This window comes from Neodiprion lecontei, chromosome 5 (genome assembly GCF_021901455.1).
Source record: "Neodiprion lecontei isolate iyNeoLeco1 chromosome 5, iyNeoLeco1.1, whole genome shotgun sequence".
Lineage (NCBI taxonomy): Eukaryota > Metazoa > Arthropoda > Insecta > Hymenoptera > Diprionidae > Neodiprion > Neodiprion lecontei.
In genome coordinates this window covers 32,314,258-32,341,837 of record NC_060264.1, presented here as the reverse complement: position 1 = coordinate 32,341,837, position 27,580 = coordinate 32,314,258, and the positions used below count along the sequence as shown (strand labels likewise).

The window sequence follows — 27,580 nt, the reverse complement described above, 5'->3', positions numbered from 1 at the left end:
ATAGTTGATAATATAAAAACTGATGAATTGAATTTAAATAATCGAAAGAATGCAATAAATTATTACATTGTGATGTCTGGCCGGTTAGAGTTATCGCAGCCTCGTCAATAATTATTCATCCGATTTGCGTTATTGTTATTTTTTGTTTTCGTTGATATCCCATTTCTCCAGATTAAACCATACAACAAACAAGCGGTAGGCAAAGTGGGAATGCATAGTTACTGACCTAAAACCTCGATGTCATTTTAGTTCCACAATATGAATTAAACAAGCTACTGGTCGTATAAAATCGTCATTTTATATACGAGAGCGATTAATGACAACGAAACAACAAAAGTTAAACTAGTATCTCGTATTTCCCGTACTCTGCTCATCGAAAATCATCAGTCGCTTAACTGTCGATAAAGGTAAGTTAATACTTGTCTTTCTTTCATCAGTCCTGAATCCCTCTGCAGAACTAATATGTGAAACATTTGTGCGATTTTTTATACGCAATTTTCACCGCACATATGTATAATCTTCTCGAGATATAACAATAGGTTATTACCGGCAATTATCGAATGCGTACACCGATTTTTCGATGTTTGAATTTCGATTCAACGGTTTTAAATCCAACACCTTTTGATATTTCGATGCTTGTTTATAAATTTCAAAGCTATTCTGAACAGTTTTCGAATGTATTTCAAATATATGCCGTTGTAATAAAATTCACGCACATTCGTTGTCACGTGACAAGTCACATGCATTGTTGTTCAACGCTGCTGCAATCTCTCGAGTACATGTATTCAATATTCTAGAAAACAGTTGATACACAGATGACATATACCAGCCGAATGACCCATCGACTCCAAACACACCCGTACAAACATTTTCTACGCACATGCGCGCACATCGTGTGTTGGTAATACATCTATACTTTAGATTGCAGTAGAGCATCGATATTCCGGTAGGCCTGGTGTCAATATTACGTGATTTTTCATTTACATTATAGTCAAAATGAATGCACAAATCATATGCATACCATTGTGCGCAGTGACATGTCAGTGCATACACATACGACTCCGACTCCCTGTAACAACTGGCAGAAGAAAACGAGGTTGAGTGAGAAGTAGAAGGAGAATCGAGGTTCTACTATACCGATATTTATCATCAATATAAAGTCTTTGCAGTAATCTTTCGTATACGCATCGTAACATCGTGATTCTGTGAAAAACCGTGCCTTGCAGTCATGATTAATTGAATCGTAAAGATTATTGTAGACAACGTTTGACCGGACTTTTATAGACAAGTATAATAACAGTATCGATAACTGACTTTGGGATTTTTTACACCAGTTTCAAATCGGACAGTAATTACGTTCTATTATTACGCTTGCGGTAGCATCTATTTTAGCCTCTGATGTCAGTTGTATGCATATGCAGTATACACATACCGTCGCATACTAGGATTCGAGCATCTCCATAACTATATACTGTAAATGGCGGTAACTACAAATCGAAAATCGGAACGTCTACGAAATATTGTCAAAGTCATCGTCGCGCTGCGGATGTTCGACATAATTGACAAAAGAAAAAATAATGGCACGTGAAACGGAATGGCACGTACGAGATCAAAACTTTTAATGCTAGATCGGCTAGCGCAATTAATGAATTCGTCGAACGAAACCGAGTAGCCGCTAATTCGAATAAAAATTGGATCAAACCGCGTGCAATGACCTCCAGCTCTGGTCCGGGAATTCCCTAATATCCGGCATGAACATTGGATTGAACTTGATAATACAATTTCAAAGACGGAATCCGTTCTCAAGAGAAACTTTGAGAAATTCGTTAATATATTTGAAAGTAATTTCAATTGAATTTCAACAAATTTTTCGTCACAACCAAGTGAATTAGATCCAAGTTATTCGGAATTTAAAATCGATCGATTTCTCTCGAATTAAAAAGCACTTCGCAGTGCTCCGTTAGAACACTAAAAATTTCCGACTCAAACGAAAACCAAAACCGCCCTTACGTTGACTGAAACTGATAAGATTTTATTCGTAATTGCTCAAAACGTTCGAAAAGCTGTTTGAAATTGGTCATCCAAAATTGAACTTATAGTCTATGGACGTAGGTGGCGCTACTTGCGAATAATACACGAAACGCATGCAGCCCACTTGCATGAGAAAGTTAGTAACCGTCATGCGCTAGTCGGGACAGTTTGATGTATGTCATACAAGTCGAAATTACATACATACATACATTTCGTAAAAACTTAGGTACTGCTCCGGTAATCTTGTTGTTTGTGCTGCGCGGTCATGGAGGCATATGCTTTGAACCAGAATCCAATAAGCCGTGCTGTTGACCGCATTGAAATTCAGGAAAACCTGCTAGACTCTTGCATTTTTCCAAACATCAACAAGAGCTTCGGCGATACTGCGTGCCAACCATAATTTTAAAACGTAATTTAATTACCGATCGATCCGAGTTTACAATCACGTAGACTAGTTCAGTTAGGATTCTCGTAACTCTGGCTAATCCAATCTCAAATCCTTTAGCGTAACAACACAGATGCGCATTTGAATTCGGACAATCGAACGTTGAACTACGTTAACGTGATTTATATGGCTATTCTGCCCCCCCCCCCCCCCCCCCCCCCTCCAGAATCTAACAAACTGTCTATTCTGACAGGTTTTATAAGATTTTCGAAAAATAATTCCCCCATGCATACCATATTCAAGTCTAATCTGAATACACAAACCCCTTCTCTTCGACCGTTCTTCATAACCTTCAAAAGAACATTGTTAATCTCTGATTACTTTGGATGGGACATTTACTGATCCCAGCGGAGCAATCAAAGGCTTGCAGTCGGTGGCTTTACGTTTTTCTTTGAGTGTTCTTTTCCTTTTTCTGGCACTCCAAACTAATGTACTAAAACTTGTCGGTCATAAGCTACGTAATAGATGTACAGCGTCTTTTATATGTTAGTGAAGAGCTTGCCGCTCCATAATATTTGCTAAATTATATCTTGGATGCTTCTATTTTTAGGATATGAAACACATTCCTTGCCACTGCCCAGTACTAAACTCAGAGTATCAAGATGGTGAGCAGGCTGCGATTGGAGTTCAGAAAATACTACAAAAGCAGAAGGAAACTAAGATGTATTCTAAAGGAAACTCAGCGGACGCTTGACGCCATTGCTGCTGAAAATTTCTTTCCAGATGGTAAATTTTGTATTTTTTTTTCACAGATCGACAGTATTTATGGCAATGGATTTGTCGTCAATCAACGTTGAATTCGATTACTCTGATTGTATCAATTTTCTACAGTTGAATGAAAGTGATGTTGCTAAAGTCATTTCTGAATTAGACGAAACTTCTAACGCAGAACCAGACAATATGCATTCATTGCTTGTCAAAAAGTGTGCTTTATTTTATGTGAGAATGTTAATGAGAGTTAACTTATCCCTATCACTCAGATGTTTTCCTAATGCTGAAAGAAGTGCTTCATCACTCCACTGTACAAATAAGATGATTCTTCTAAGATGAACGACCCAATCATTGAATACAACATTTTCTCTAAACTAATTCATAATGTAGTTTGCAATTCACTTACACAGTTTTTTCATAAATTTCTTATGCCTTAACAGCATTGAATTTTATCTGGCCCTTCCATGTCAACTATTCTCTGCGTTTATACCGAATATATTATCGATAGTTTGAGCAAATGCTAGACTGTTGACTTGATAAACTCTGTTCTTATTACTGCTACCGATATTGTAAATATTAATTTCAAATTTACAGTTCTAATCTATACCTTGTCACTGGACTATCCAGAAATTTAGGTGACTATGTTTGAAACATTTGTACCTTATATTGACTCATTTTCATGTACAATAAGGCTGACACCCAATAATTATTACAATTCATAACCAGATAAATGATATATCTAAGTCTGAACAAAGCTAAAAAAGATGGCAACCAAATTTATCGGCGGGTACTTCAAATTACAGAAAACGTGAGCACAGACTTGCTAACGCCGTTGACATTGGAAAGGATTACTCACATTCTTGAAGACTCGCCAGCAATAGTAATAATGGGTCAAGATACAAAGACAAAAGCGTGCCTAGTGAACATGTTATTATCGTCTGACATTTTACCAACTTGTAACGGCTCATGGAGATGGATAAAGATCAGCTACGGAGAGACGAATCACGTCAGTCTGACGCTGAACCTGGAATACGAGGTGGTGGAGAGGCTTCACTGCAACGAAAAAACGTGGACTACTCTTCCCGTCGAAGATCTAACACGAAGCGAGAACGACGACATCAATTGCCCAGCTGTCCTTGAAGTGAAAGTGGACAAGGTTGTGCTAAGAGACAATGTACAAATATTTGTAACCCCTAAAGATGGCGCCACTAAAGTGTTGTCAAAAGGAATCCTGAAAGTCTTACCAATATTCTTTTACGCACTGGGAGAGCATCCCCTGAGCCAAGAAAACTTGGATGAATTGAGAGACCTGAAAGAAACTTATCCCGATTACCCGGTTCTCTTTATATCCTCAGAAATCAATATGTTAGTTAACGATGCAGATATGGAATTAACAGAATCCGAACAACACCACCTCCAGGAAACCGGGTCCGAGAACAGGTCAACTTCCCTGCAAGACAGAGAGGAGATAATCACGGAAAAAATAAATCTCCTTGGTCTTACATGGTTGAATCAAATAGCTAGTCTGGGATTCATGCGAATGGAGGAATCTGTCGAGGTTGATCAGCTTTCCTGGCTCGTTGGAAGTGACTACAACAGCTCTAGTCAGTTCATAAATTCACAACAAAAGATGGACCAATTACTTCGATTCACAGAGGAGTGCCTGCAGAAGTATTTGGTGAACGCCAGCAACCTGTTGAACGGAGTCCATACGACTAGTCTACGCAAATTCATACTGAGCGCTTTTGACATGGCGAGAGAATTGCAGATAACGCCGCGTAGGATACAATACGCGCGACAAAAGGAGAACGAGTTGTACAGCAGTTTGATGAAGCTGGTTAGCGAGAAGCAGGAGGAGGTTACCGAACTGATACAAAACATTATTGACGAAATGAAAACTGATCTGATCGAGGGGGATCGCAATTACCACAGCGAAAGTATTAACCTGGAAAATGACGACACGAGAGAATGGTGCGACACCATTCGTGCGGCGACGCTCAAAGTCCAAAGACTGCTGCTGAGCTCTCTGAGTGAACGAGTGGCCAAACAATTAGTAACATCTGTTGACTGCCTGCGAGAAACGTTCGTTGGAACATTGCAGAGGTGTTTGCTGAGTCTCGAAAGGAGTTGCGAGCACGAGTCTAGTCTGTTGGCGAGCGACGCCCTCAAGCAGATACTATCGGCAGCGTACAACGTCGAGTTAACTGATAATTCCACGTCAATGGTTCACTCGTTCCTAGAGAGATTAAGGCAACTGGTCAAGTCCCTCCCACTTCCCTGGTCTTCGACACCAGTACTCGACGTTTCGTGGAGGAGAAGAGTAGCCGTTGACATTCTAAACTCTCTAAATTCAGCCCGGCTCTCTAAAGCCATAGCAACACAGTTCAGAGAAAAGGTGAAATCCTCGCATGACTCGTTTCAGTCAGCGCTTCGCTCTCTAGAAAGTCATTACTCTGGTAAGCTTGAAAGAACGGAGGAGCAGAGGGTCGCGATAAGGAAAATCCACGCCCCAAGACTGGCTAGACTTGCCCTAGAATCTACATCCATGAGCGATATGGTGAGATATGGGATACCACGTCAGGGTAAAGAGATTGGCAGGGGTCAGTACGGTGTTGTGTTCTCCTGCGATGAATGGGGAGGGGCACCGGGTCCATGTGCGGTGAAATCGGTCGTACCACCTGACGACAAACACTGGAACGACTTGGCAATGGAATTTTACTACACAAGATCGATACCCGATCACAAAAGGATAGTAAAGCTGCGCGGTTCGGTTGTCGATGACTCGTATGGCGGTGGTTGCGGACTCTCGCCAGCTGTGCTACTCGTTACGGACCGCCTGAGCCGAGACCTTTACTGCGGAATAAAGGCAGGACTGTCATGGCTTGAAAGAATTCAGATTGCAATAGACGTCATCGAGGGGATAAGGTATCTTCATTCCCAAGGACTAGTTCACCGCGATATCAAACTGAAAAACGTTTTATTGGATACAGACAACCGTGCCAAACTAACGGATCTCGGCTTTTGCATACCAGAAGCGATGATGTCTGGCAGTATCGTCGGCACTCCAGTACACATGGCGCCGGAACTAATTTCAGGACATTATGACAGTAGCGTAGATGTCTATGCATTCGGAGTCTTGTTCTGGTATATATGTGCGGGAAATGTACGACTCCCCTTTGCCTTCGAACAATTTCACAACAAGGAACAGCTCTGGACAAGCGTTAGAAGAGGTGAGTACAAGATCATCGATGAAAACTTTGCATCGGCAATTAAATTGATTAGAAAAAACATGATCAGCTGTTTGTCTCTCGACTGAGTAGTTCGATGGAAAAGGACAGTAATTCTAGCTTCTAATATTTTGTGGAGATTGAGTTAAAAAAATTCTCTTCGACCTCTACTCGGAAGATCTTCACTCCTACCGTTTAATAAAATATTGTCATATGTTTAGGCTTGAGACCAGAAAGACTCGACCATTTTGATGACGAATGTTGGACACTAATGGAGCAATGCTGGGCTGGCGAACCACCGCGAAGGCCATTGTTAGGTGCTGTACTACCCGTCCTTGAGTCGATACGAGAAAGAGCCGAACAAGGCAAGTCTGAACAGCAAAAAGACTTCTTAAATGCAAGAGAGGCTTCTTCTTTAATTAAAAGTCCGGCTGTTTCATTGACTGAGCCATATAATCAAAGAGGAGTGATAACTAATGCACATACTGCGAAACCAAGGCCTCGTAGATTTATTAAACATCCCGCTCTACACATGACGAATTTCTTCTACAGTAGCACTTGTCCTAACTTGTACATTCAGATGCGAGAATTTTGAGAATTGTAACCATTTCTTCACGCGTTTTTTCTGTTGGTATCAAATCATCGATAATTCTTAATTGTTGTTATTATTATTGTTCACCGTTTTGTAGCAAGTAGTGTTGTTGATTTTTCAATCCCCTCGGTATTTTCTGAATACTTTTTTTTATTACATGTTATCATACAAATTTTTTAATCAATGACGATTGTCATTTGCTTTGTGAAATAAATCCACTTTTAATTAGTATTACAATGCGTAATTTTTTTTGCTCTCTTTTACAAATTCTAATTAACTTGGAGGTATTAAATAAAGTTGTTTTTTTTTTATAGATTATGTCGCATATTACTTTTATTGTTATTAAACATTTTTGACTTTGACGGTAATATTAAGCTACGACAACACATGTATAATAATTTGTACATCTGACTTTTGATTATTAAACAATGAATAAATAAAAAAAGAAAATAACACGATTTTTGACTGCCTAAAATGTATATTTTTTTCACGTTTATTCGGGGAGAAGCTGGACAGACCAATGTTAATGTTACGAATATCTTCTACCGCCTTTTGCTCTGTATCAAATTTCCGCTATTGTCTTAAGACTGTGTTTGCTTTGTCTTCCAATTCTCATTTCCTTTCTTTCTTTCTTCCAAAGTAATATTATCATTCATGCTTTCCAAGGGTCACCCAAAAAATACACGAAAACCAAAGATTAACCAATAGTGCAGACTTTTATCTAACAATTTATTTGTTAGAATTGTATAAACTGGTTTTGGTTAGGCATGACCGATTTATCTTAAATTTCAGATGACGACTCTTCTGTGTCAGATACTGGGCCATGAACAAAAACAAAGCATGGAGTGAAATCTCAATGAAGGACAACACCAAATTACATTCATTTGCATGTACATTTATGCATCAAAATGTTCGATGACTAGTGAATATATAAAAGGGCATATCTGCGCAAGGATACGTGTAGAAGTATTGAAAGACAAGTAGTGAAAAAAGTTAAAAAGAAAATGAACTTCTTGTAAAAAAAAAGAAACGAATGATTAAGTATTTATAAATATCAGTGAGATAATAATATATCTTTGACAGAAATTATATACCACTGATATCATTAGATTCTAACTATTCTTGAGAAGAAATATCAAAACTAATAAACAGTACTTAGGAATTTAGCAGCTGAGGATAGATTGTAATTTTTATAAATATACGTAAAAACGTGTAAACATATGCATCATGTGAGATTATTTTTTATTTAACGTAATTATTATTTTTTAGAACTACGTAGAAATACTTGAATAAACATATTTTTTAATACTTTAATCAAGGTGTATCAATGACTGCATCATTTACGCGATGTTATGCATCAACAATACTTATTAAAGTATACATAAATATTTGTATGTGATTAAGAAACTAGTCTAGTTTAATAAATCATGAACATCATTGTTATTATCTTGATTATTGTAATTATTGCAACAGCTCTAAGTTGCTCTTAGCCTTTTCAAGCTCATGGAGGAATTTGTAAAATTGTCCAAGTGTCATTTCCGTGAATATATTACTTGTTTCGCCGTTACCCTCGTCGACGAGTAAGCGTAGCTGGAGAAATGTTTTTCCCAATCTATCAGATTCGCTACTCGCTGCTGTCACTGTCGTAATAAAAAATAAGGCGCATTTATGACTGTATTTTATACAGTTATCTTGATTTAACAACTATATTTCCGTCTTATTATTTTCTTCGTGACTACTGATGCTACCCTTACCCCCAAATTTCCATCCCACGTCGAGTATTTTACTCGGGACAATATTCATTTCACGTAAGATACTACATACATCACATACCAAATAGTATTTTCTCACTAATCCTCACATGATGCACAGTCATAGGCTATATATATTACTGCAGATCGTGCACCTCTCTTCTGGTTTTAATCATGCAAATTGAAAACACAGTTCCCTCCATACGAATTATGTAGTTTTGTCCAATATGCGTATAACCACGAACTACATACATGGATGTTCTAAACGTAGATATACGAGTGTGCAAAGGACTCCTCTGTCCACTCGCCCAATTGCACTCGCTTATCTACGAACCTTCAATCCATATGGATACAACCCTCGCAGCTGGTAGGAATCAGGTTGTCCTCAGAATCGCAAAGTATTAAGTTCACGGACAAATGGCTCGTTTAAACTTGTGTGTAGAACGCTACAATACATGCTACTGTGCAGAAACGGTTTGCAAAAAAAAAAAAAAAAATCAAAGACAAATATGTAGGCCCGCTACCGTGTGGAATTTTATAATATACGATATTTGCCTTTGAACAAGAAATACTCACTCGGCGGGTTGGAAACTGACGTTACCGAAATTACCTGATTTTTTCAGATTTACGAGACAACGATTTGACTGTTTTTATACGATTTTGAAATCAATTATTCTTAGCTTATATATGGTATATGGTGGAATATTCGAAGTAAAAGCGATCAATGATTGCATTTCTTTATAACAGAGATATGGTACATGTTCCACAAATCACAATACAAATAGAATTTCGGCCAACTCGATACCCAGGTGGAAATTTGACGTTTTTGTATTTAAAAGATTATAGAGAAAAACTTTAACTTTATATTACGAGACTGCCTCAAAAAAAAATATTTTTTTCATCACCCACTTCATGCAACCATAGTTTATAGCATAATATTGAACCCCGTGAAAGTAAAACGCCGAGTGATTTTCTTAAGCGGTGCCGAATCGAGATTTTGTATTCGCTATTCGATAAACACGTAAAAAATCCAATTCTGACTGTTGAATGGAGATTCAAATTTCTCTATACAGTAGACGGAATGGAATTTCACTAAACGTATACACAACAAAATTCGACGACTTTAATCTAGAATTAAAACATTCTTCTTTCATTTCCTTATCTTTGTATAGTATCAAAAGTATCCGGTTTTCCATTTACGTAAAAAATTTAGTGAAAGTCTGTTTTAGGGGGTAATAGCATTGCATAATTCATGACATTGTCGAGATGCATCGTGGTAAGCTAAATAAAAACTGACACTTGCCTCGCGGGATATTGTCACTAAGGAGAATGAAAAAGTGAAAAAAAGATAGGTTGCTAGGTTAGGTCAAACCTTCGGCCTCGTTATTTGTCGTAATCATGAATATGGATAGTAATTAATATACCAGATATATGATAGACAACGTGTCGGTTGTTATGCCGATCTCTAACACAAATTTGATTAGTCACACTTTACGACGACACAGCTTATGCCACTTGATCAATGACAGGAGTGTCAAATATAATTGGCCCGAACTGTGTACCTCGGTGCCTCATAAGTAGAAAGCAATCGTGATACAAACAACATCAACTGTACTAGTGCTGAACAATTGCGTGACTCGTGCAGCGTCGAGTAATAAACAGAATGCAAGACTCACCTGCAGCCACGCAACACTTGATGAGATTCACTCAGCTTGAACGCGCACTTACTCAGCGTTCACGTACTACATACGAATGAGAACATTTCGAGATGCCGACAAGTCAAAATAAAAGCAAGACGATGTATAAACAAGATCGCGAGAGAGAGGCATTTGTTTTATACTAGTCAAAACACACGACCCGACCTAAACGTGTTTCTCGTTATGTGACTGCACTCGCGATATTAGCAATTAAGTATAAGATGCATTCACACCGACTGTCGGCACTTATTAAATGTTTTTGATCAACGAAACATTGCTTCAGATACTCACGAAAGAGTCAAATACGCCGGGATGTAGGAACTGCCGTGGATCACAACCACCAACTGATCATAACTTGTCCACGATCACAAGATGGTCACCCGCTACCCAAGCGCCGCTTGGCGGCAGTGTTCGACACTATTTTGAACTGACGACCGTTTCAATTCGGTCTTTTGAATGCAAAGATGTTTTTGCCGATCACGTTGATTAAATTACGTAAAAATAGAGCGATAAAACGAGTAGGGAATTAAATATGTAAGATGGAAGGGAGATTTGTTGGCTCGTTTACGGTCATTCGTTCCACGTTTGGGTTGGCTCGAGCGGCCAGGGGTAAACAAGTCTCTTATACTTACCGACTGTTCTCAATGCAACTTTAGACTAGTTAGCGGCAGGTAGAGCGAGACAGATTATAACCGACATGCACCTCTCTCTCTCTCTCTCACTCTCATTCCCCCGTTACACTTTACGAAGCTACCTCCAGTGAGAATTAGCAGCATTGCGTTCCAGTCATTGACATCCAGCTGTAATCTGGTGCATGCATGGGTGTATGAAACACCGTATACACAAAACTTTATTAAACGCATTCCTGTTCTTGGGTCGTTCGAAATATCTAAACCAGGCAGCTGTCAACACTTAATAATCGAATATTTGAACGACGAAAGAACACAGACGCAATGAGTGGCAAACATTGGTACTACTAACTCTGCACTGAAATCTGAAGCAACGTTCCATACCGGAGTTCGTCTCCTGTTCTCTTACTTCCTCAACGTTATAAAAGCGTATCGAGTATGTGATTATTGGCAGAGTCGATCTATCAATGCACAATTACCCAGATTTCTCTATAACAGCCGAATGATAAATGCAACAACCATTTATCCCGAGAAGTTACCCATTGAGCGAAGAATCGTGTCATCTGTTGGGACCGCAAATTTATATGAATGTGCAGTAGCGTGCGCTTTGTAATACGTGTACCCGCGCACTCGCGTTTATTAATTTTTTTTCTAACTGAAAACTAGAATGTGACGTTCGGTAAAAGTACTCCAACAAAATTCGGCAAAGTTACACGCCGCGGCGGCAGTATCAGGACAGATTGGAATACAAAGAGATGGAGAACAACTCGGGTAATAAAGCGAAATCTTCCGTCCGAACGCTGCTGCGACGTGTACCTGTACAGATATCTCGAACGTCGGAGCGTGTCTTTTATGAGTAAGTTAAAATTAGAGGTGTTGGATGTATTATTTTAATTTTACCGCGATCAACGATTGAAAAACATTTTCCCATCTTTACGTACTTCTCATAATTTCTTCACTTTGTGTCTTCCATAACAGTAAACTTGATTGGCACCGAAACTTTTACTTTTCATTTACTGTTTTTTTTTTTTTTCCTAGAACAAAGGAGTACAAAATGACAAAACACGAAAGAATATAAATAACGAATTATAAAAACAGTTAATTCGTTTTTGCGCAAAGAACTTAAACTGAATGATATACCTATAATATGCAATAATTGATTAGAAATACGCGATATTTAATTTCAAATAAAGTGAATTGAAGCGAAACGAAAATATAATAATCTAATCAATAGTTCATTTGTTAATATTTCCAGTAACTTCAAATTGAAAATTCAAATTTCCATTATGTCCATCAACATCTTCTACAATCAATTTCTTGTAAAATTCATGGTTTATTTGACGCAGAAATAAAGAAATCTACGCATAAATTTGAAAAACGGATTTGAAAATGCCGATCATAATTTTGAACCTAGTTTTTTTAGACTGTTTACTTTTACTTTTTTTCGAAATATTTTCTGGATGTAAACATGAGAGTCATATGTATATATGTAACACGTGGCGTGAGTATCCTTATAATGGGAAAAACGAATAAATTCGATAAAGAGGTAAAAAGGATTAAAAATCAAATGTGCCCGATCTTCACTCAACCGACAATGCTCATCTTTCGCCAGAATTTTTGTTTCTACCTAAACTAACTATTTCAAGTGTGGCCCGTTGGAAAATCGAAATTTTTTTTATTTTGACACACCCTAATACATAGGTAGAAGATTACAACTTATCTGCTACTGTTATAACCTAGCAGTTGACATAAATTGTGAAAACAAATACACATCCATTGTTATTTTATCTCTTAACTCTGCTACACCGACTGCAATACTTATAACATAGTAATCGCCGGCTATCGCAATCAATTAAATGGTACGATGGAGGAGCCACCCATGCTAGATTTATACATTATACGTACATATCTATCATGCTGATATAAATGCAAGCGTCACACTCTATACATTGGAATGACTAGACGTCCCACTGTTATCTGTATCTTAGAAAAATATTTGCTTGTGAACTAAAAAAATGTTTAAAAATTATAACACGATATTTTTTACCATTACAACACGCACTGCCTCCGAATAATAATTTCTGTTTTAAACTAACTCTCGATCCTGACGATCGTGTCTCTTTGTCAGCGATACTTAAAACTTTCTACAGCATTTGAATATGGCAGATAAGCCAGTACGGAAGATGTGATATTAATCATGTATTCATATAACTCATCTATACTAATATCTATACTATCTATACTATCTATACTAATATTATAAAGAGGAAAGATTTGATTTTTTGTTTGTTTGTTTGTTTGAAATGAATAGTCTCCGAAACTACTGGACCGATTTAAAAAATTCTTTCACCGTTGGCAAGCTGCCCTATTCCCGAGTGACATAGGCTATGTTTCATTTTCAAAAAAATTAGGGATGCTTACTAAAACTTGAATAATCTAACCCAAGTTGTAAAAAAATAAACAAAAAACTTCCTTCGATCGCGTGCGCTGCGAAAACTATTAATGATAGAACAAAATGATGTATTACAATTTTTCAGGACACATCACTATCTATAAAAAATGTCGCGATAGCATGTCTCTATCTTTTATAGTTACGTCACAATTATTATATGCCCGTGCGAATCCGGGATGGGCTGCTAGTATAACATATACAGAGAATTTCTGCTCAAAGGGCAAACTCTAATTAGTGACAATTACACATTTTATGTAAACCGAGCGTAGCTAATAAAATACGAATAACAATTTTCACGTGTGCTTGCACTGGAGATGCACACGTGACTCGGAGATTACCCTTTGACCAGAGATTTCCTGCATACGTTTTATTGTGCTATTTTGTTTCCGCTGTATCCGATTCCACGCACAATTTTAACCAAGATGAACGATTTATACATTTTCCATTAGGAAATCAAATCCTCCTTGATGAAGTTAGTAACGTTATCGTAACAAAAATCACTCCTGTCTTAATATTGCAATGATTTTCAACTCTTCAACACTAATGTGTAGAGAAATGTTCTCACGCTCATCTCGAATCTTGTTCTTTTAAAAATTTCAAATGGAATGATCACCTGAAAATTTATTTACCTTCGCAAAATTTTATGCTTTTTAGAATATTGAAAAATAAAAATTTTGTAATACTTAAAATATGAAGGGGAAAAAAATATTTATTTAATACTGTGAGATTTTTTCTCATCACCAAAGCAAATATGGTAATAAAAAAACAGTTCCGCCATTTCTAAAATATATATATATATATATATATATATGTGGTATATATATTTCACCGTAATCTGAAGAAATTCGTATACTTGTTAATGCAAAAATGTGATAAATAATTTTTATCGTTATAATCGTCATCAGCTATTTCGTATATGTGATAAGTATGTAAATGTTACTGTTATTTGCTGATACGAGTCATCACATATTAAGTCATATTCCAATTATAAATATACGTAATGTAAAAAAAAATCTCATTTACTAAAGTGATTATTTTTGATAAATAATTAAATTGCATCAATATTTTGATACACAAACATTTTAGACAGCTAAATTATAAAATTTTTAATTACCAATTATTTTTTCAACTTGACCTATAAATATTATCTTATTATCATATTTGAAATTTCGCGTTCGGCGTTTGCACAGAAGCGTTAGACTTTTTTATCATCACGCGAATAATTTTGCGGTACGGACGATTTATGTTCCGAAGGGTTGAGGAACTAAGATTTCGAAATACGAGTGTGTTTTGTTTTATTACGATTTACTGAATTTCAGACAATTTCAAAGTCGCAAAATAACGGTTTTTCTTCGGCATGAATCGTTGGGATAACGTTACTAATCGTAAGTTCAATACGATCACTTCAGTCAAATAACAACTTAATTATCGTGTTACGATTTCTTTACATTCCAATTTCTCGTTAACATTCGACATAAATCTAATAGCCGCGTTTTAGTTTTTTCAATCGTGAAACTGCTCATCTATGGATTAAGTATCGCGGTTTTCCGTCAGTGAAATCATCGCTTTAATCGTTTTTACCCTGAAATATTAATTTCTTTTCTTTTAAGACTCGGACTTCGTATCGCACAACGTCCGGCGAGATGGCTTGCCGGAAGTACAGTTGTGGTTCTATTTTGCCTCGCGGGACTTCTGTGTTTCCGACAAGAGAAGAACCCTCTCAAACTCTGGGTACCTCCAGACTCCGATTTTCTACGAGACACGGAATGGATCATGGAGAATTTCGGCCAGGGATTGAGAGTCCAAACCTTAATTATGACAGGTGAAAACGTCTTGGAGCCTCGGGCGCTTATGAAGGTGAGCGTGACAAGATTGGGCTCGAATTCTGCAAACGTGTAGTAATAAAATTGTTAAATTTCTTGCAGTATGAGATGAATTTTGCAAAGGAAAAAAAAAACTGTTTCAACACGTTTTAATGGTTGTACAGGTGAATTCTATTTATATCGTATCTCTTCACGATTTCTGACCTCAAGATACTCGACGAAACTGGTTTCGCACGGCAATAAACGGTCTACGGATTATAATTATAATAACAAATATTACACGGCTAAATTTTACGCCTATGCATAATTTGAAACTCAGTTGAACGAAACAAACGAGTTATTTAATACTCAAAGCCCTTGTAACACGAACTGTAGAATGATCTGCTCGAGTCTCTTTATGCACTCCAAAATATGAATTGGTGAATATTCACTGATTTCGGTAAATATAAAAGTCCTCACTGGTTTTCAATCGCAAATATAAAATTGAGTTCTCTAACGATATTATATACTTACGAAAAACCAGTTTTGTTTATCAGTTTCAATTCATGATTCATTATCGATGGCAAGCCTCGAATATTCTGTGTCCTTGGACCTGGATATACGGCAGTTATTTAATTACAAAGTTCGTTAATGGAAAAAAACTGTTGTCGGCCAAGCCAATGACTATAAGGTGATTACTCACGTAACATCCGGTTGATAAATTCTACCTTACAATTTTATAGCTGAACGAAGTTACGAGCCGTATATTAAAGTCACACGCAACCACTGGAGGAAACACGTCCTGGACAGATGTATGCTTAAAGTAAGAATTTTTATCCATATTAATTTATACGAATGGTTTTATCAATCGGGAAAAGATTTACTTTTTTTATTTTCATACACTGTCTGCCTCTGCGACTTGTGATACAATTAGCGTTAGAGTATTTTTTATTTTTTTTTTTTTTGTCGTTACATCAACAGCAGTATTTGCTCTGTATTTATAATGATGTAACAGTAATGATTTTTCGGCCTTGTAAAAAAATATATGCCGTTCTGATAAAATACATGCAACTTTCGACAGGCTGATTATAAACTACTTAATCTTGGCGTGACGATTACAATCCAACTAGCTCTGCGGACCCCAACGATAAAAGAAATTGTCTATGCAGCCTATACACAGAAGTTAATTGTTTTATCATCGGGGTCTGTAGAGTTATTTGGATTATAATCGTCAAGCCAGAGTTACGTATTTTACACTCAGTTTACTCTAAAGATGAGTGAATTTTATCAGGGGTCGTAGATGTAACCTTTTCGTTTAGTGCGTTATTATAGTTAAAAAAAACTTATTACAATATTATATTATGGATTTTTTTCTGAGTATAGTTATAACTCGATGTTAGAGAAATGAATCATGATAATAATAATAATGATGATGATGATGATGATGATGATGATGATGATGATGATGATCTTGAAGATACGCACATATCGTGTATCTCTTTTATACACTCTTGTGATTTTATATCTAGACCTGGAAATTTTCGTCACAGCACGTTCTACGTATCAATTTATGGTTAATCTTGAACGTATGACCGAAACATGACGATGTAACCGGTCAAAACTATTATATCAGCTGTAATTTATCACGATTTTATTTGTCAACTTAATCTATAGAAGGATAAGCAGATCGCAGATCGATCGTTATATAGGTTTTCGACATGTGTAGATGTACTAATTTACCCAGATTAACAACCCCTGTAGATAACGATACATCATCAAACACTTGTAATATTCTTAACGCACAAATTTTTTAACTGGAAAAAACACGCTACAAAACTTCCATTTCTTCTGAGCGAAAGACAAAACATGAAATATCTGTATATATATGGATTATTCACGCAGGATTCCCGTAATTCCCAAATTCGTACGGACGCTTCGTCAAATCAACTCGCCAGATAATGTTGGAGACTATTTCTTCGACGATGAACAAGACGAATCTGAGAATGAGGATGAGGATAGCTTCGGTATATTGTCGTGGATACCGACTAGCGTGTACTGCAACACGTATAACTCGTTCGAAAAGAGCTGCTACCTGAAGAGCATTCTGGATGTATGGAACTTTGACGATGCTACAATGAGTAACTTGACAACAGATGAAATTGTTCGCAGTATAAAAACTGTAAAGACCAGTCCCAGTTTGGGACATAAAATGAATTACGGTGAACTCTTAGGCGGTATAATCAGGGATGATACTGGACGGATAATCGGTGCAACGGCGGTAAAAACCCAATGGTTTTTAAATGTGAATTTTTCAGCGGTTGACATGGACAAAATTGGCAACGACGTGGGAACTGCCGACTGGGTAAGGTAGGACACGGTGATTCCGTTTTTATTTTTTAAATGGACGACGGCGCGTTAAAGTTGAATTGGCACCGTTGTCTGCAACAAAAAATTGGAAGGAGAGAAAAATATCTTCTATGCAACGCGGACATGTTTTACGTGTTTTTTCACGCGTGTTTTCCGTACACCAAGTATCCATTTCTATGACTGTCGAGTCAGTCTGCGAATGCGCATGTGCGGAGTACTGAAAAGATCACTTTACGTCCTAGGAGTTAAAAGTGGTATTTTCAGTACCGCGCGCATGCGCTGTCGCGAACAAATCTGACATTACGGGATCCTAACCTCAATTTTTGGTTTCGTGAAAGAACGCGTAACATACTCTTGTTATATTATAAAGAATCCTGTGCAACAAGCAGGTAACGGTATTTTCGCTTCTCGTATTTACAATATTCGCTCATATTGCAAATTTATGCTCGGCCCTTCGTTGAGTTTGCCTTTTTGTTACACAAAATAGAACTATTAAAAAGTTTCCCGAAATGTTATTCGAGCCAATGATAGTGAATTCATTCAGATCGATTCATCTTTAACTACGCTGCAGTCTGACAATGAGTTAGTTCCACATTGCTCATGCTGACAGACTCCACGAGCATTACCGATCAAATCAGACGACTTCCTTCTTTAGTTTCCTGAGTTTAAAATTTCTTACTACAGGCAACGGAAGACGTTTTAGAATGGGAAAAAGTCTTTTTGGAATCAGCCAAGGATGAAACTGACAAGCTTCGACTGGAAGAACGGATCATAGAAGGAGGCCTAGCTCTTTGGTATGAAGCCGGCAGGAGTTTTGGGGACATTAGCTCGTCAGCGATGTTTCAGGACATCGCGAAACTCATTGGCGGAATAATGCTGATGTCGTTTTACGTTCAAGTTATACTTTCGAGATTCAACTGGGTCGAGTGGCGCGTAAGAATCATTCATAAAAACTTGTTCAAAGTTGGATATTAGTCACGAATAGAGCAACTTAAGAGATTAAAATTCAAACTAATTTTTACCACAAGTGGTGGAGTGACCAAGAATGGTGCAGTTACCCTACTTCGCCAACTTCTGACCCATTTCTCCTTGTCCAAAACAGTTCTGCCTGACCAGCGCGGGGCTGATGTGCGTAGGTGGAGCCTTCATTATTGCCGTGGGAATTTGCTCCTTGGCCGGAGTTCCTTACGGACCAGTTCACACGTCCTTGCCTTTCATGCTAATGGGTCTCGGGGTGGACGACATATTCGTCATGATGGCAGCCTGGGACCAGCTCCATTCCAACGAGCAGAATCATGTCCGTCCGGTGACCGAGAGAATAGCACTGATGTTGAGCCACGCTGGATCGTCGATATTCATAACGTCTTTGACGGACGTAGTTGCCTTTGTCATAGGCGCGTCGACGGTGAGCGAATGAAGAAGATGAGGTCTCGAATGCACGTGTATTGCAGTGCGGATATATTTTAAGGGTGGTTTTATTTCTGGTTGCAGATCCTCCCGTCTCTTCAATCCTTTTGTATTTACGCAGCGGTCGGTGTCTTTGTTACCTTCCTTTTGCAAATCACATTTTTCGTTGCATTTTTTACCCTCGATACGAAACGGATCGAGGCCAAGAGGAACGGGATTCTACCGTGCATAGTACACAGCGTTTATCAGCCGCGGACCAAAAACGAGGATCGCATCTCGTGGCGTGTCACAGGCTTTCTGTATTCCCGCGGAATATTAACAAGGTGGGGAAAACCCGCGGTGCTGGTGATAACCGCCGGTATTGCAGCCTTCGGTATATACGGATCGACGCGTTTAGAGCAGCATTTTGATCCCGAGTGGTTTCTGCCGGAGGGAACATATCTGGCAGAATATTTGGACCAATTCAAACAACACTATCCCGAACAGGGCCACGAGGGATTTATCTTCATGGGAGAGCTCGATTACGTCTCCAATTTTCCCAAAATTTTACAACTATGCGAGACGTTGAAAAGCTTGGACATTTTGCAGAATATTGATCAGTGGCCGGTGAAATTTGCCCGGTTCGCGAAGAACCAATTATACGTTGAAGGTAAGGCTTAGAAATGCGAAAGGTTTTTTTTTGGACAGTGGAGTCGACATCAAATGGTACATTATCTAACAAGGGAGTAAAGTCGAAGATTATTCCCGTGTTTACTCGGGCAATAATCAACCGAGGGAATAATTGACTTTATTCCTGTGTTCTCTATAGGACTTGATTTCCGACTCAACTCTGGCCAGACCACCTCTTTTGTTTTCTTTATTTCTGCACTGCGCATGCGTCTCGTGGAAAAATCTCGACGTAAAATAAGAATTTGCGGGAAAAAAGTATAAGATGGAATGACATGCTACTTTCGACCCACTTTTCGGATAATAAAAGTGAAAATTTCAGTCGAGTCGGGAATAAATAAACTAAATTCAATTTACAGTCTAATATTCACTGGTTTATTATTCTAATTTCCAGATTTATCAAAAGTGGACGAGTCATCGTTCAGGAATTACCTATCGCAGTTTCTCTTCAGTAAGTCGGGCGGAAAGTATCAAACGAACTTCCGTTTCGCAGGGAACCTAAGTTGCGGTGAGCCGGCGCCAAAAATATTGATATCGAGTATGGAATTTATCTTCGCGAAATTCCACGATCCCAAGGAATGGCTCGGTGCGATGGACGGTCTTAAAGAGATCTGCTCTGGTTCGGGAATCGACGGGTTCGTCACGGTATGGAGCAAGGTGTTCGCGACCTGGGTTACGGACAAGGCGATATCGCAGGAGGTAACCCGGAACCTGATCCTCGCGCTGATATGCGTGATGGGAATGACGGCTGTGCTGGTCGCGGAGCTTCAGACCTGCTTCTGGATCTTCTTGTGCGTGCTTCTGACCCTCGTCGACGTTTGCGGTCTGATGTATTACTGGGGTTTGACCATTGACATAGTGTCCTGCATCGGTCTCGAGCTCGCCGTGGGATTGAGCGTCGATTACGCCGCCCACGTTGCTCACTCCTTTCTGAATTCGGCGGTGCCGGACGTTGGTGGAAGCAGAGTTCCCCGGACTATAAGCGCCGTTAAACACATTGGAGCAGCGGTTGTTTACGGCGCGGGATCAACTCTGCTCGCGTTATCGCTGCTGGCCACATCCGAGGCTTACGTATTTCGCTCGTTTTTTAAAATATTTTTCCTAGTTGTTACAATCGGTCTGTGGCACGGTTTGATGTTCCTACCGGTTGTGTTCAGCGTTATTGGTCCCCGAGCTTTGCGCTGCGATAGTGGAGACGACACGAGCAAACAGACTGTACCGAAACCTTGGAAAACTGTACAAAACGAAATCGACTTGAACAAGGATGACGTACGGGGTGAAGCGGAAACCGAACTTATGTCACCGGTTGAGAATAATAAGGAATAATTTTATCGACAATTGTGATGTAGATGGAGTAAAAGATAAAAATTTGCACCGGTTCATATCAATACAAGTAAAAAATGACGTGACATACACGCGGCACTGTGCATCTTGTTATATTTTTAATATCGATATGAATGTATTCTTTATCAATAATATTTATTTTTTGGTTCAATAAACATACAAAATTATTACACTATTGATACTATTAATCATATTCGCATATCATGTCATCATCGTCACACATTTATACAAAAATAATATAAAAAACTTGGAGATTTATTATTATAACTTAAAACGCATGTTCATATATATATATATATATATATATAGTTATTATATATATATGTATATATCAGGTTGTTGTTTTTGTTGTTGTTGCTGTTGTTGTGTTGATGCCTGTTTGTTGTTTCTTTTTCTCTTTCCTTTTCTCGTTCACGTTTTCTATTTCGTTTGATTTCTTTTCATTTTTTTTCCCAAATTCTCTTCGTTTTTTTTTTTTTTTCCTTAACATCATCACGTGTCACACGATTAATAATATGCATAATAATGTAATGTACAAATGTTGAAAATATTGGACGTGAAAATGGAAGGAAAAACATAGTGAATTCTCGTCATATATTTGAAAGAAAAAAATACGGAACAAAGGAAAGAAACAACGACAAAAAAAAACAAGTACAAAAATAACGTACATAGTGCAAGATCGCGATCGATCGATATAGATTTATTTTATTTAATATTATTATTATTATTATTAATATTATCATTATTATTACTATTACTAGTATATATATAAACGACTGATTAAAGGATAAAAGAAAAAAACTATGTAAAAAATAAAAAAAATAAAAAAGAAAGAAAAAAAAGAAAAAGAAGGAACATGACTATTATACTATAAACCGACGTAACGTATAAACGGATGTAATTTCTTTCATATGTACGGATGTACATACATGCGAAGTACATCACGCGCGCGTGTGTGTAGGTTTTTGCGTACACATATATATATACATACATATATATATATACACATACACATGTGAGTACTTGAATTTTTTTAAATAATAATATATAATCACAAAGTAAAAATAATTATACGAGCTTGCGAGGGGTGAAACGACTGATTTTTATCGTATAGCCCTTCGCTGCATCTCTCAGTCTTACACAGTCCATGGACATTCGCTCCGTTATTCATATATATATATATATATAATATTTGTTCGTTTAGTCGTACATGCCATAAACTCATTCAATCATTCATACATTTTATTCGTTCGTTCGTTCGTTCGTTCGTTTGTTTGTTTCTTCGTTACAGCTATTCAAATTCATCTTTTTTAATATCCCGTCACTTATTCACTCGAACATTGTTTTCACATAACATAATATATGTGTGTTTATATTATATATATTATACATATATATGTATATACTTCTCACGTACCATGATGATATTATTATTATTATTATTTAATTATGTATACGCGTAAAGAGACGATATTTTTATAACAGATGCACGCAATATTAGTAAATGCACGCATCTGTCTCACAATGTTTGTTTACTTTTTCTTTTTTTCTTTTCATTTTCTCGTGTTTTTCCTACTTTTCTTCGTTCTTTCCTTCTTTGAGAAAAAAAAAAAAAAAAAACAAGCAAAAAGAAAAAGTAAACAAACACAAACAAACGAACGTACACGGCAGACGTAGACGCACAATTATACGATAACATTTCACAGGTAAAGGGCGCGTACAATTTACGCACACAGAACGGTTAATGAAAGGGAATGATGATATTGGGACAGGAAAAAATGGGATCGTTTTCGGGTGCACAAGAGGAAGTATTACGGGGGAAAGCTTGGCGCACAAACGGTATACAACAAATTACATATCATTATTATGTTTTGTATTTTTTTTTTTTTTCGTCTTTTCTCGTTTTCTGTTTTTTTTTTTTCTTCTTTTTTTCACTTTTCCGCTTCCCATCATCCTTTTTGTTTTTTTTTTAAATATATATATATATATATACGTATGTATACCTATACGTACGGTATCTTAGCCTATAATGTTATTAGAAATTTTACAAACTGGGAATTTCTCCGTCATCGTAGAATCGTACATAATAACCATAACAAGGAACCATCAATATATACATACACCAATATACATATGATATATATATATATATATATATATATCTATACGTATACATGTGTATATATGTATATAAACATATGTACATACACATATATTTATATCTATACGTTAGCAAAGAGGTATTATTATTTTGTGAAAGAGTGTATCTGCGAACGCGAAAACGTGTATTCGAGTTTTTGTGTTTGAGTTTTTTCGTGTGTGTGTGTGTGTGTGTGTGTGTGTGTGTGTGTATTTAAAATTATGAAATAACGAGTGACGAGCACAATGATCGCAATTATATTACCGTAATGCATTTACGACAGGGTAACGCGGGCGGTTTCCTCGCAGAGTGATAATAATTTCAATTGATGAGTAACGAAGAATCGTTAAAATTGTTAAAAATTTTCGGAGGCGTTTTTTTTTTTTTTTTTTTTATCTTTTATTTATTTATTTATTTATGCATTTATTTTATTTTGTTTATTCTTTGCTTGCTCAAACTTTTCGTTTCGATCCGCTCTCTACTTTTATTCCATCCTTCTACTTCCCTGTTATTCATTATTTTTCAACTGCTTATGCGCTATTTCTTACGATCTCTCTCATTCCGCGGTCTACTTTTCGCCTTAATTTTCTCACTTACTCTTATTTAATATGTAACATTCAGAGGGAGGACAGGTGGGACACTCAGGATGGGATACAGACAGACAGACAGACACTGACACAGACACAGACTACAGGCTACCAACTAACTATCTATCTATCTACCTATATATCGTCATTATTATCGTTTTGTTAGTAAATTGTGTCACGTTATTGTTAATAAACGTCTCTAGTTTTTAGCATCCTTTTGGTTTTTTTCTTTTTGTTCTCTGTTTCGTTCTTAATGATCCTTATTCTTATTATTCTTATTATTATTTTTATTACTCAAGCTTACATGCCCAAAAATCTACCAGAGGCACTTTGGGTTTATTTAGTACCATTATAAATTGGCGCTTGTCGTATTGTTTCACAACAACATGTTAATGCTCGTCTGTCGAATGCTCGAGGCAAATCAATGACAATGCATAAATCATCGATATATTCCAAAGCTAATGAATAGAATCCATTTTTTTTTTTTTTTAAATTTCTCTTTCACTCGTTTCATTTGTCTATTTATTTAACGGCGTTACCACCCTACTGTGCAATGCATTTCATCACGTTCGTCTCGTTCTTTCGTTTTCTCTTGAAAAGGATTCATTTATCTTCTTATTTATTCATTTGTTTATTTATCATTGTGATTTTACTAGTTTCATTTTTTCAAATATTTTCACAATTATCAAACTTCGTTCGCAGTTTGCACTTTATTTACAATCTTTAAGGTTTATTATTACTGTAATTATTGGTTTTTGTTTTTTTTTTTTTACCTTTCTTCTACCAAGTTTACAATAATGTATGTACGTTTCGTTTCGTTTTGCATAATTTCGTTTAGCTTCGTTAGCGTTCCATTTCCATTCAAATACACACACGTATATTAAACATAGTTGTTTTTATTTCATTTTCTTAATTTCTTTTTCTCTTTTTTTTTGCTTTTTTTCGCGTAACATTTTCACTTTTTTTCCCCCTCTCGTCGGTTCATTTCATTCGTTTGTTTATTTTTTATTTATTTTTTTCCCCGTTTGTTTCTTTTGAGCAATATTTATATACTTTCTCCACTGACAACTGCACATAGAAATTGACACACTGGTTAAAACTGACACAATTATTACAACGTTCACACTTTTTTTTTTTTGTTATCATAATCTCCCATTCCCCAACATATCCACGTATACCTATGATAATAATGATAGTAGTAGTAGTAGTAGTAGTAGTAGTAATAGTAGTAGTAGTAATAATAATAACAACAACAACAACACCAACAACAACAACAATATGTATACCTGTATACCTACGGAGTATTTTGCGTGTACATTGTGTAAATCGTAAGAGAGATAATATTCTCGCAGTATTTGGTCTGTCTGTTTGTGGTGAAGTATCGTTTTTCCATCAGCTCGTTTCCTCGCTCCTCAATTCACCATCGGTACGCGTACAAAATTAAACGTGCAAACATTCACTCTAAATATGTCTATCTATCCACAGATATAATGATAATTAACGTTACATTAATGATTATCGTTTCATGTATATATGCATATATGCATATGCGTATACATGTATATTAGAGTGTTTCGTATATAGGTTGTTGACATATTTTTACAACGCATACATACCGAATCCTTTTCAAACAATTCAAAACCGATTGCCCAATTTTATTTAGATTTTTATCTAAACTCTAACCCGTCCCGACAACAGGGTGGATTTTCTCATTTAAAAGAAAACACACGTGTTTCGACGAACACATTTTCAGTAGATAATTCATTGTAAGGGTAAAAAAAAAAAAAAAGAAAAAATCTGTAACTGCGAAGTTTTAGCGATCATCGGTGCTACTGACTGAGAGTAAAATTCACATCATCGTACCATGCAAGCGCGAAGAATTGCATACTCATACAATACAATACATGCTAGAAATGTGTCCGAAAACACGTGTATTTTAAATAGCAAAGTTCACCCTGTTGTCGGCACGGATTAGAGTTGAGATAAAAAATATGAAGAAATTAGGCAACTCTTTTTGAATTATTTGAAAATGATTTCGGGGGATATACGTTAAAAAATTCGTCAACAACCTAAATATGGGACACCCTTGAATACATGCACATGTATGTAGACCTGTATATCTATATCCGTATCCATACACACATTTATATACTGTATATTACATACTTGCGTTCAACGAGTGAGTCGTACGTAACATCAATATTCATACATATATGCATACAATGATTTCGTACCAGTACCCATAATATGTTATCGATGCGATACAATCAGACAATACTTAAACAGTGATCAATTATTAACTACCACAGTAATTTTTACCATCGTTATTGTTATTGTTATTATTATTATTATCATCATCATTATTATTATTATTATTATTATTATTATTATTATTATTAATACTACTACTACTACTACTACTACTACTACTACTACTACTACTACTACTATTATTATTGTTGTTGTTATTGTTATTTCTGTTCTACTTTCTCCGGCGATACTTTTTTTTTCTCTCTCACTTTTTCCTTCGCTCATTACTTCTTCTTTTTTATATACCTTATGAATTACAACAATAATTATTAAGAATGAGACAACAACATGACGACGGAGGCATTGAAGCATATTATTTTATTTACGAGGAAAAGTGGCACGAAATGGTTTATCGTCGATTGGAGGGGGTAGGAATAATGGAGAAGGAAAGGGGTACCAGGGATTTATATATACCTATATATACATGTGTATATATATATATATCACACACAAATACATGTATATGCGTAACGTTACAATTACAACGATGGCGATATATGATGGAGAAATGTAGATAAAGAAAAGAAAGAAAATAAGAATTAAAAAAAAAAAAAAAAAAATTTATAATATAACAGATACGAGAATGACGAGAATGACAGCGAATTATACAAATTACAAATGGACCGATGAAAACTGACAATTAATGGAGGAATGATGACGGGCTGAGAGGTAGGGGGAATTCGATTACATACAATGATTTTGGGACTAGGGGGTTAATAACAGGGAAGCACGCACACTCAACACAACCGTCACATCGAGATAACCTCGCGCACGTGGCCTTATAGATCATACATATAATATATATACATACATAATGATATAGCTATACTTAACTAAATACACAGTCTGTTCCATTGCTTGGATGTGTTGTTCTCGATTTTGTGTCTCAACTTTTTTTTTTTTTTTTTTGTTTTTTTTTTCAAATTTTTCAAATTTTTACTTCTCTCCTCCCACTTCGCTCTTGTCTTTTCACGATTTTGCCTCAAGTATTTAACGTTGTAACGTACGTGTACACGACGTACAGAATCACCTGTATACGGTTTAAATTAAAAAAAAGAACAAATGCACAGAGTCAGATAACATTGTGGGATCGGATGTCCTGTTTCTTAAAACCCACATTTCGATCTTCTGACCACCGTCGATGATAAGGAACGGCCTTGTCTATAGACGAAACGGAAAAATTAACCGGTGCACGAAAAATTCGTAATCCCGGAAAAAATTATGCATTCTTCGTGCGTTGTACCTTCTTGCTGTCATGAAGAAAGCGAGAAAAAAGAAAAAAAAAACAATCCTTATCTCCGCGCAAACTTTCACACACGCGTAAATATATACATGTATCAAAGGTACGTGTACGTTAGCGTTCTCTGACGTCTTCTCGGAAGTAGTTGATGATGCATAGATTTAAATACCTGAGCGTTTCGT

At 36.6% G+C, this 27,580-nt stretch overlaps 3 protein-coding genes and 1 long non-coding RNA gene across 9 annotated transcripts in view; 2 read left to right on the top strand and 2 right to left on the bottom strand.

The window, feature by feature from the left end:
• Positions 1–10,798, bottom strand: part of LOC107217136 — a 73,042-nt gene extending 62,244 nt beyond the window's left edge. Inside the window, exon 1 of the mRNA XM_046740636.1 lies at positions 10,434–10,798. The gene's annotated coding sequence lies outside the window, so the exon portion shown is untranslated. The remainder of the gene's footprint in view (positions 1–10,433) is intronic.
• On the top strand, positions 283–8,715 carry LOC107217152 (dual serine/threonine and tyrosine protein kinase). 6 transcript variants are annotated; one of them, XM_046740633.1, is made up of 5 exons: positions 1,917–2,440; positions 3,027–3,202; positions 3,991–6,417; positions 6,636–6,779; positions 7,799–8,715. In XM_046740633.1, exons 2-5 carry the CDS (start codon positions 3,079–3,081, stop codon positions 7,831–7,833), a joined length of 2,730 nt encoding a protein of 909 aa, XP_046596589.1. In that variant the 5' UTR covers positions 1,917–2,440; positions 3,027–3,078; the 3' UTR covers positions 7,834–8,715. The 6 variants fall into 6 exon arrangements, with proteins under 6 accessions (XP_015510017.1, XP_046596588.1, XP_015510019.1 ...); XM_015654531.2 differs by lacking the exons at positions 1,917–2,440; positions 7,799–8,715 and adding an exon at positions 283–407 and having other exon boundaries at positions 6,636–7,677; XM_046740632.1 differs by lacking the exons at positions 1,917–2,440; positions 7,799–8,715 and adding an exon at positions 960–1,096 and having other exon boundaries at positions 6,636–7,677.
• A 714-nt stretch (positions 10,799–11,512) lies between the features above and the next one.
• LOC107217156 (NPC1-like intracellular cholesterol transporter 1) lies at positions 11,513–21,291 on the top strand. Its single transcript, XM_015654541.2, has 8 exons — positions 11,513–11,939; positions 15,146–15,392; positions 16,081–16,160; positions 17,240–17,699; positions 18,389–18,637; positions 18,807–19,109; positions 19,196–19,760; positions 20,172–21,291. Exons 1-8 carry the CDS (start codon positions 11,839–11,841, stop codon positions 21,101–21,103), a joined length of 2,937 nt encoding a protein of 978 aa, XP_015510027.1. The 5' UTR covers positions 11,513–11,838; the 3' UTR covers positions 21,104–21,291.
• Positions 21,292–23,772: 2,481 nt separating this feature from the next.
• LOC124294618 lies at positions 23,773–26,310 on the bottom strand. The gene is made up of 2 exons (XR_006904523.1): positions 24,622–26,310; positions 23,773–23,814 (listed from the first exon to the last, which is right to left on the bottom strand). It is a non-coding gene; the product is annotated as an uncharacterized LOC124294618 (long non-coding RNA).
• Between the last annotated feature and the right edge of the window lie 1,270 nt (positions 26,311–27,580).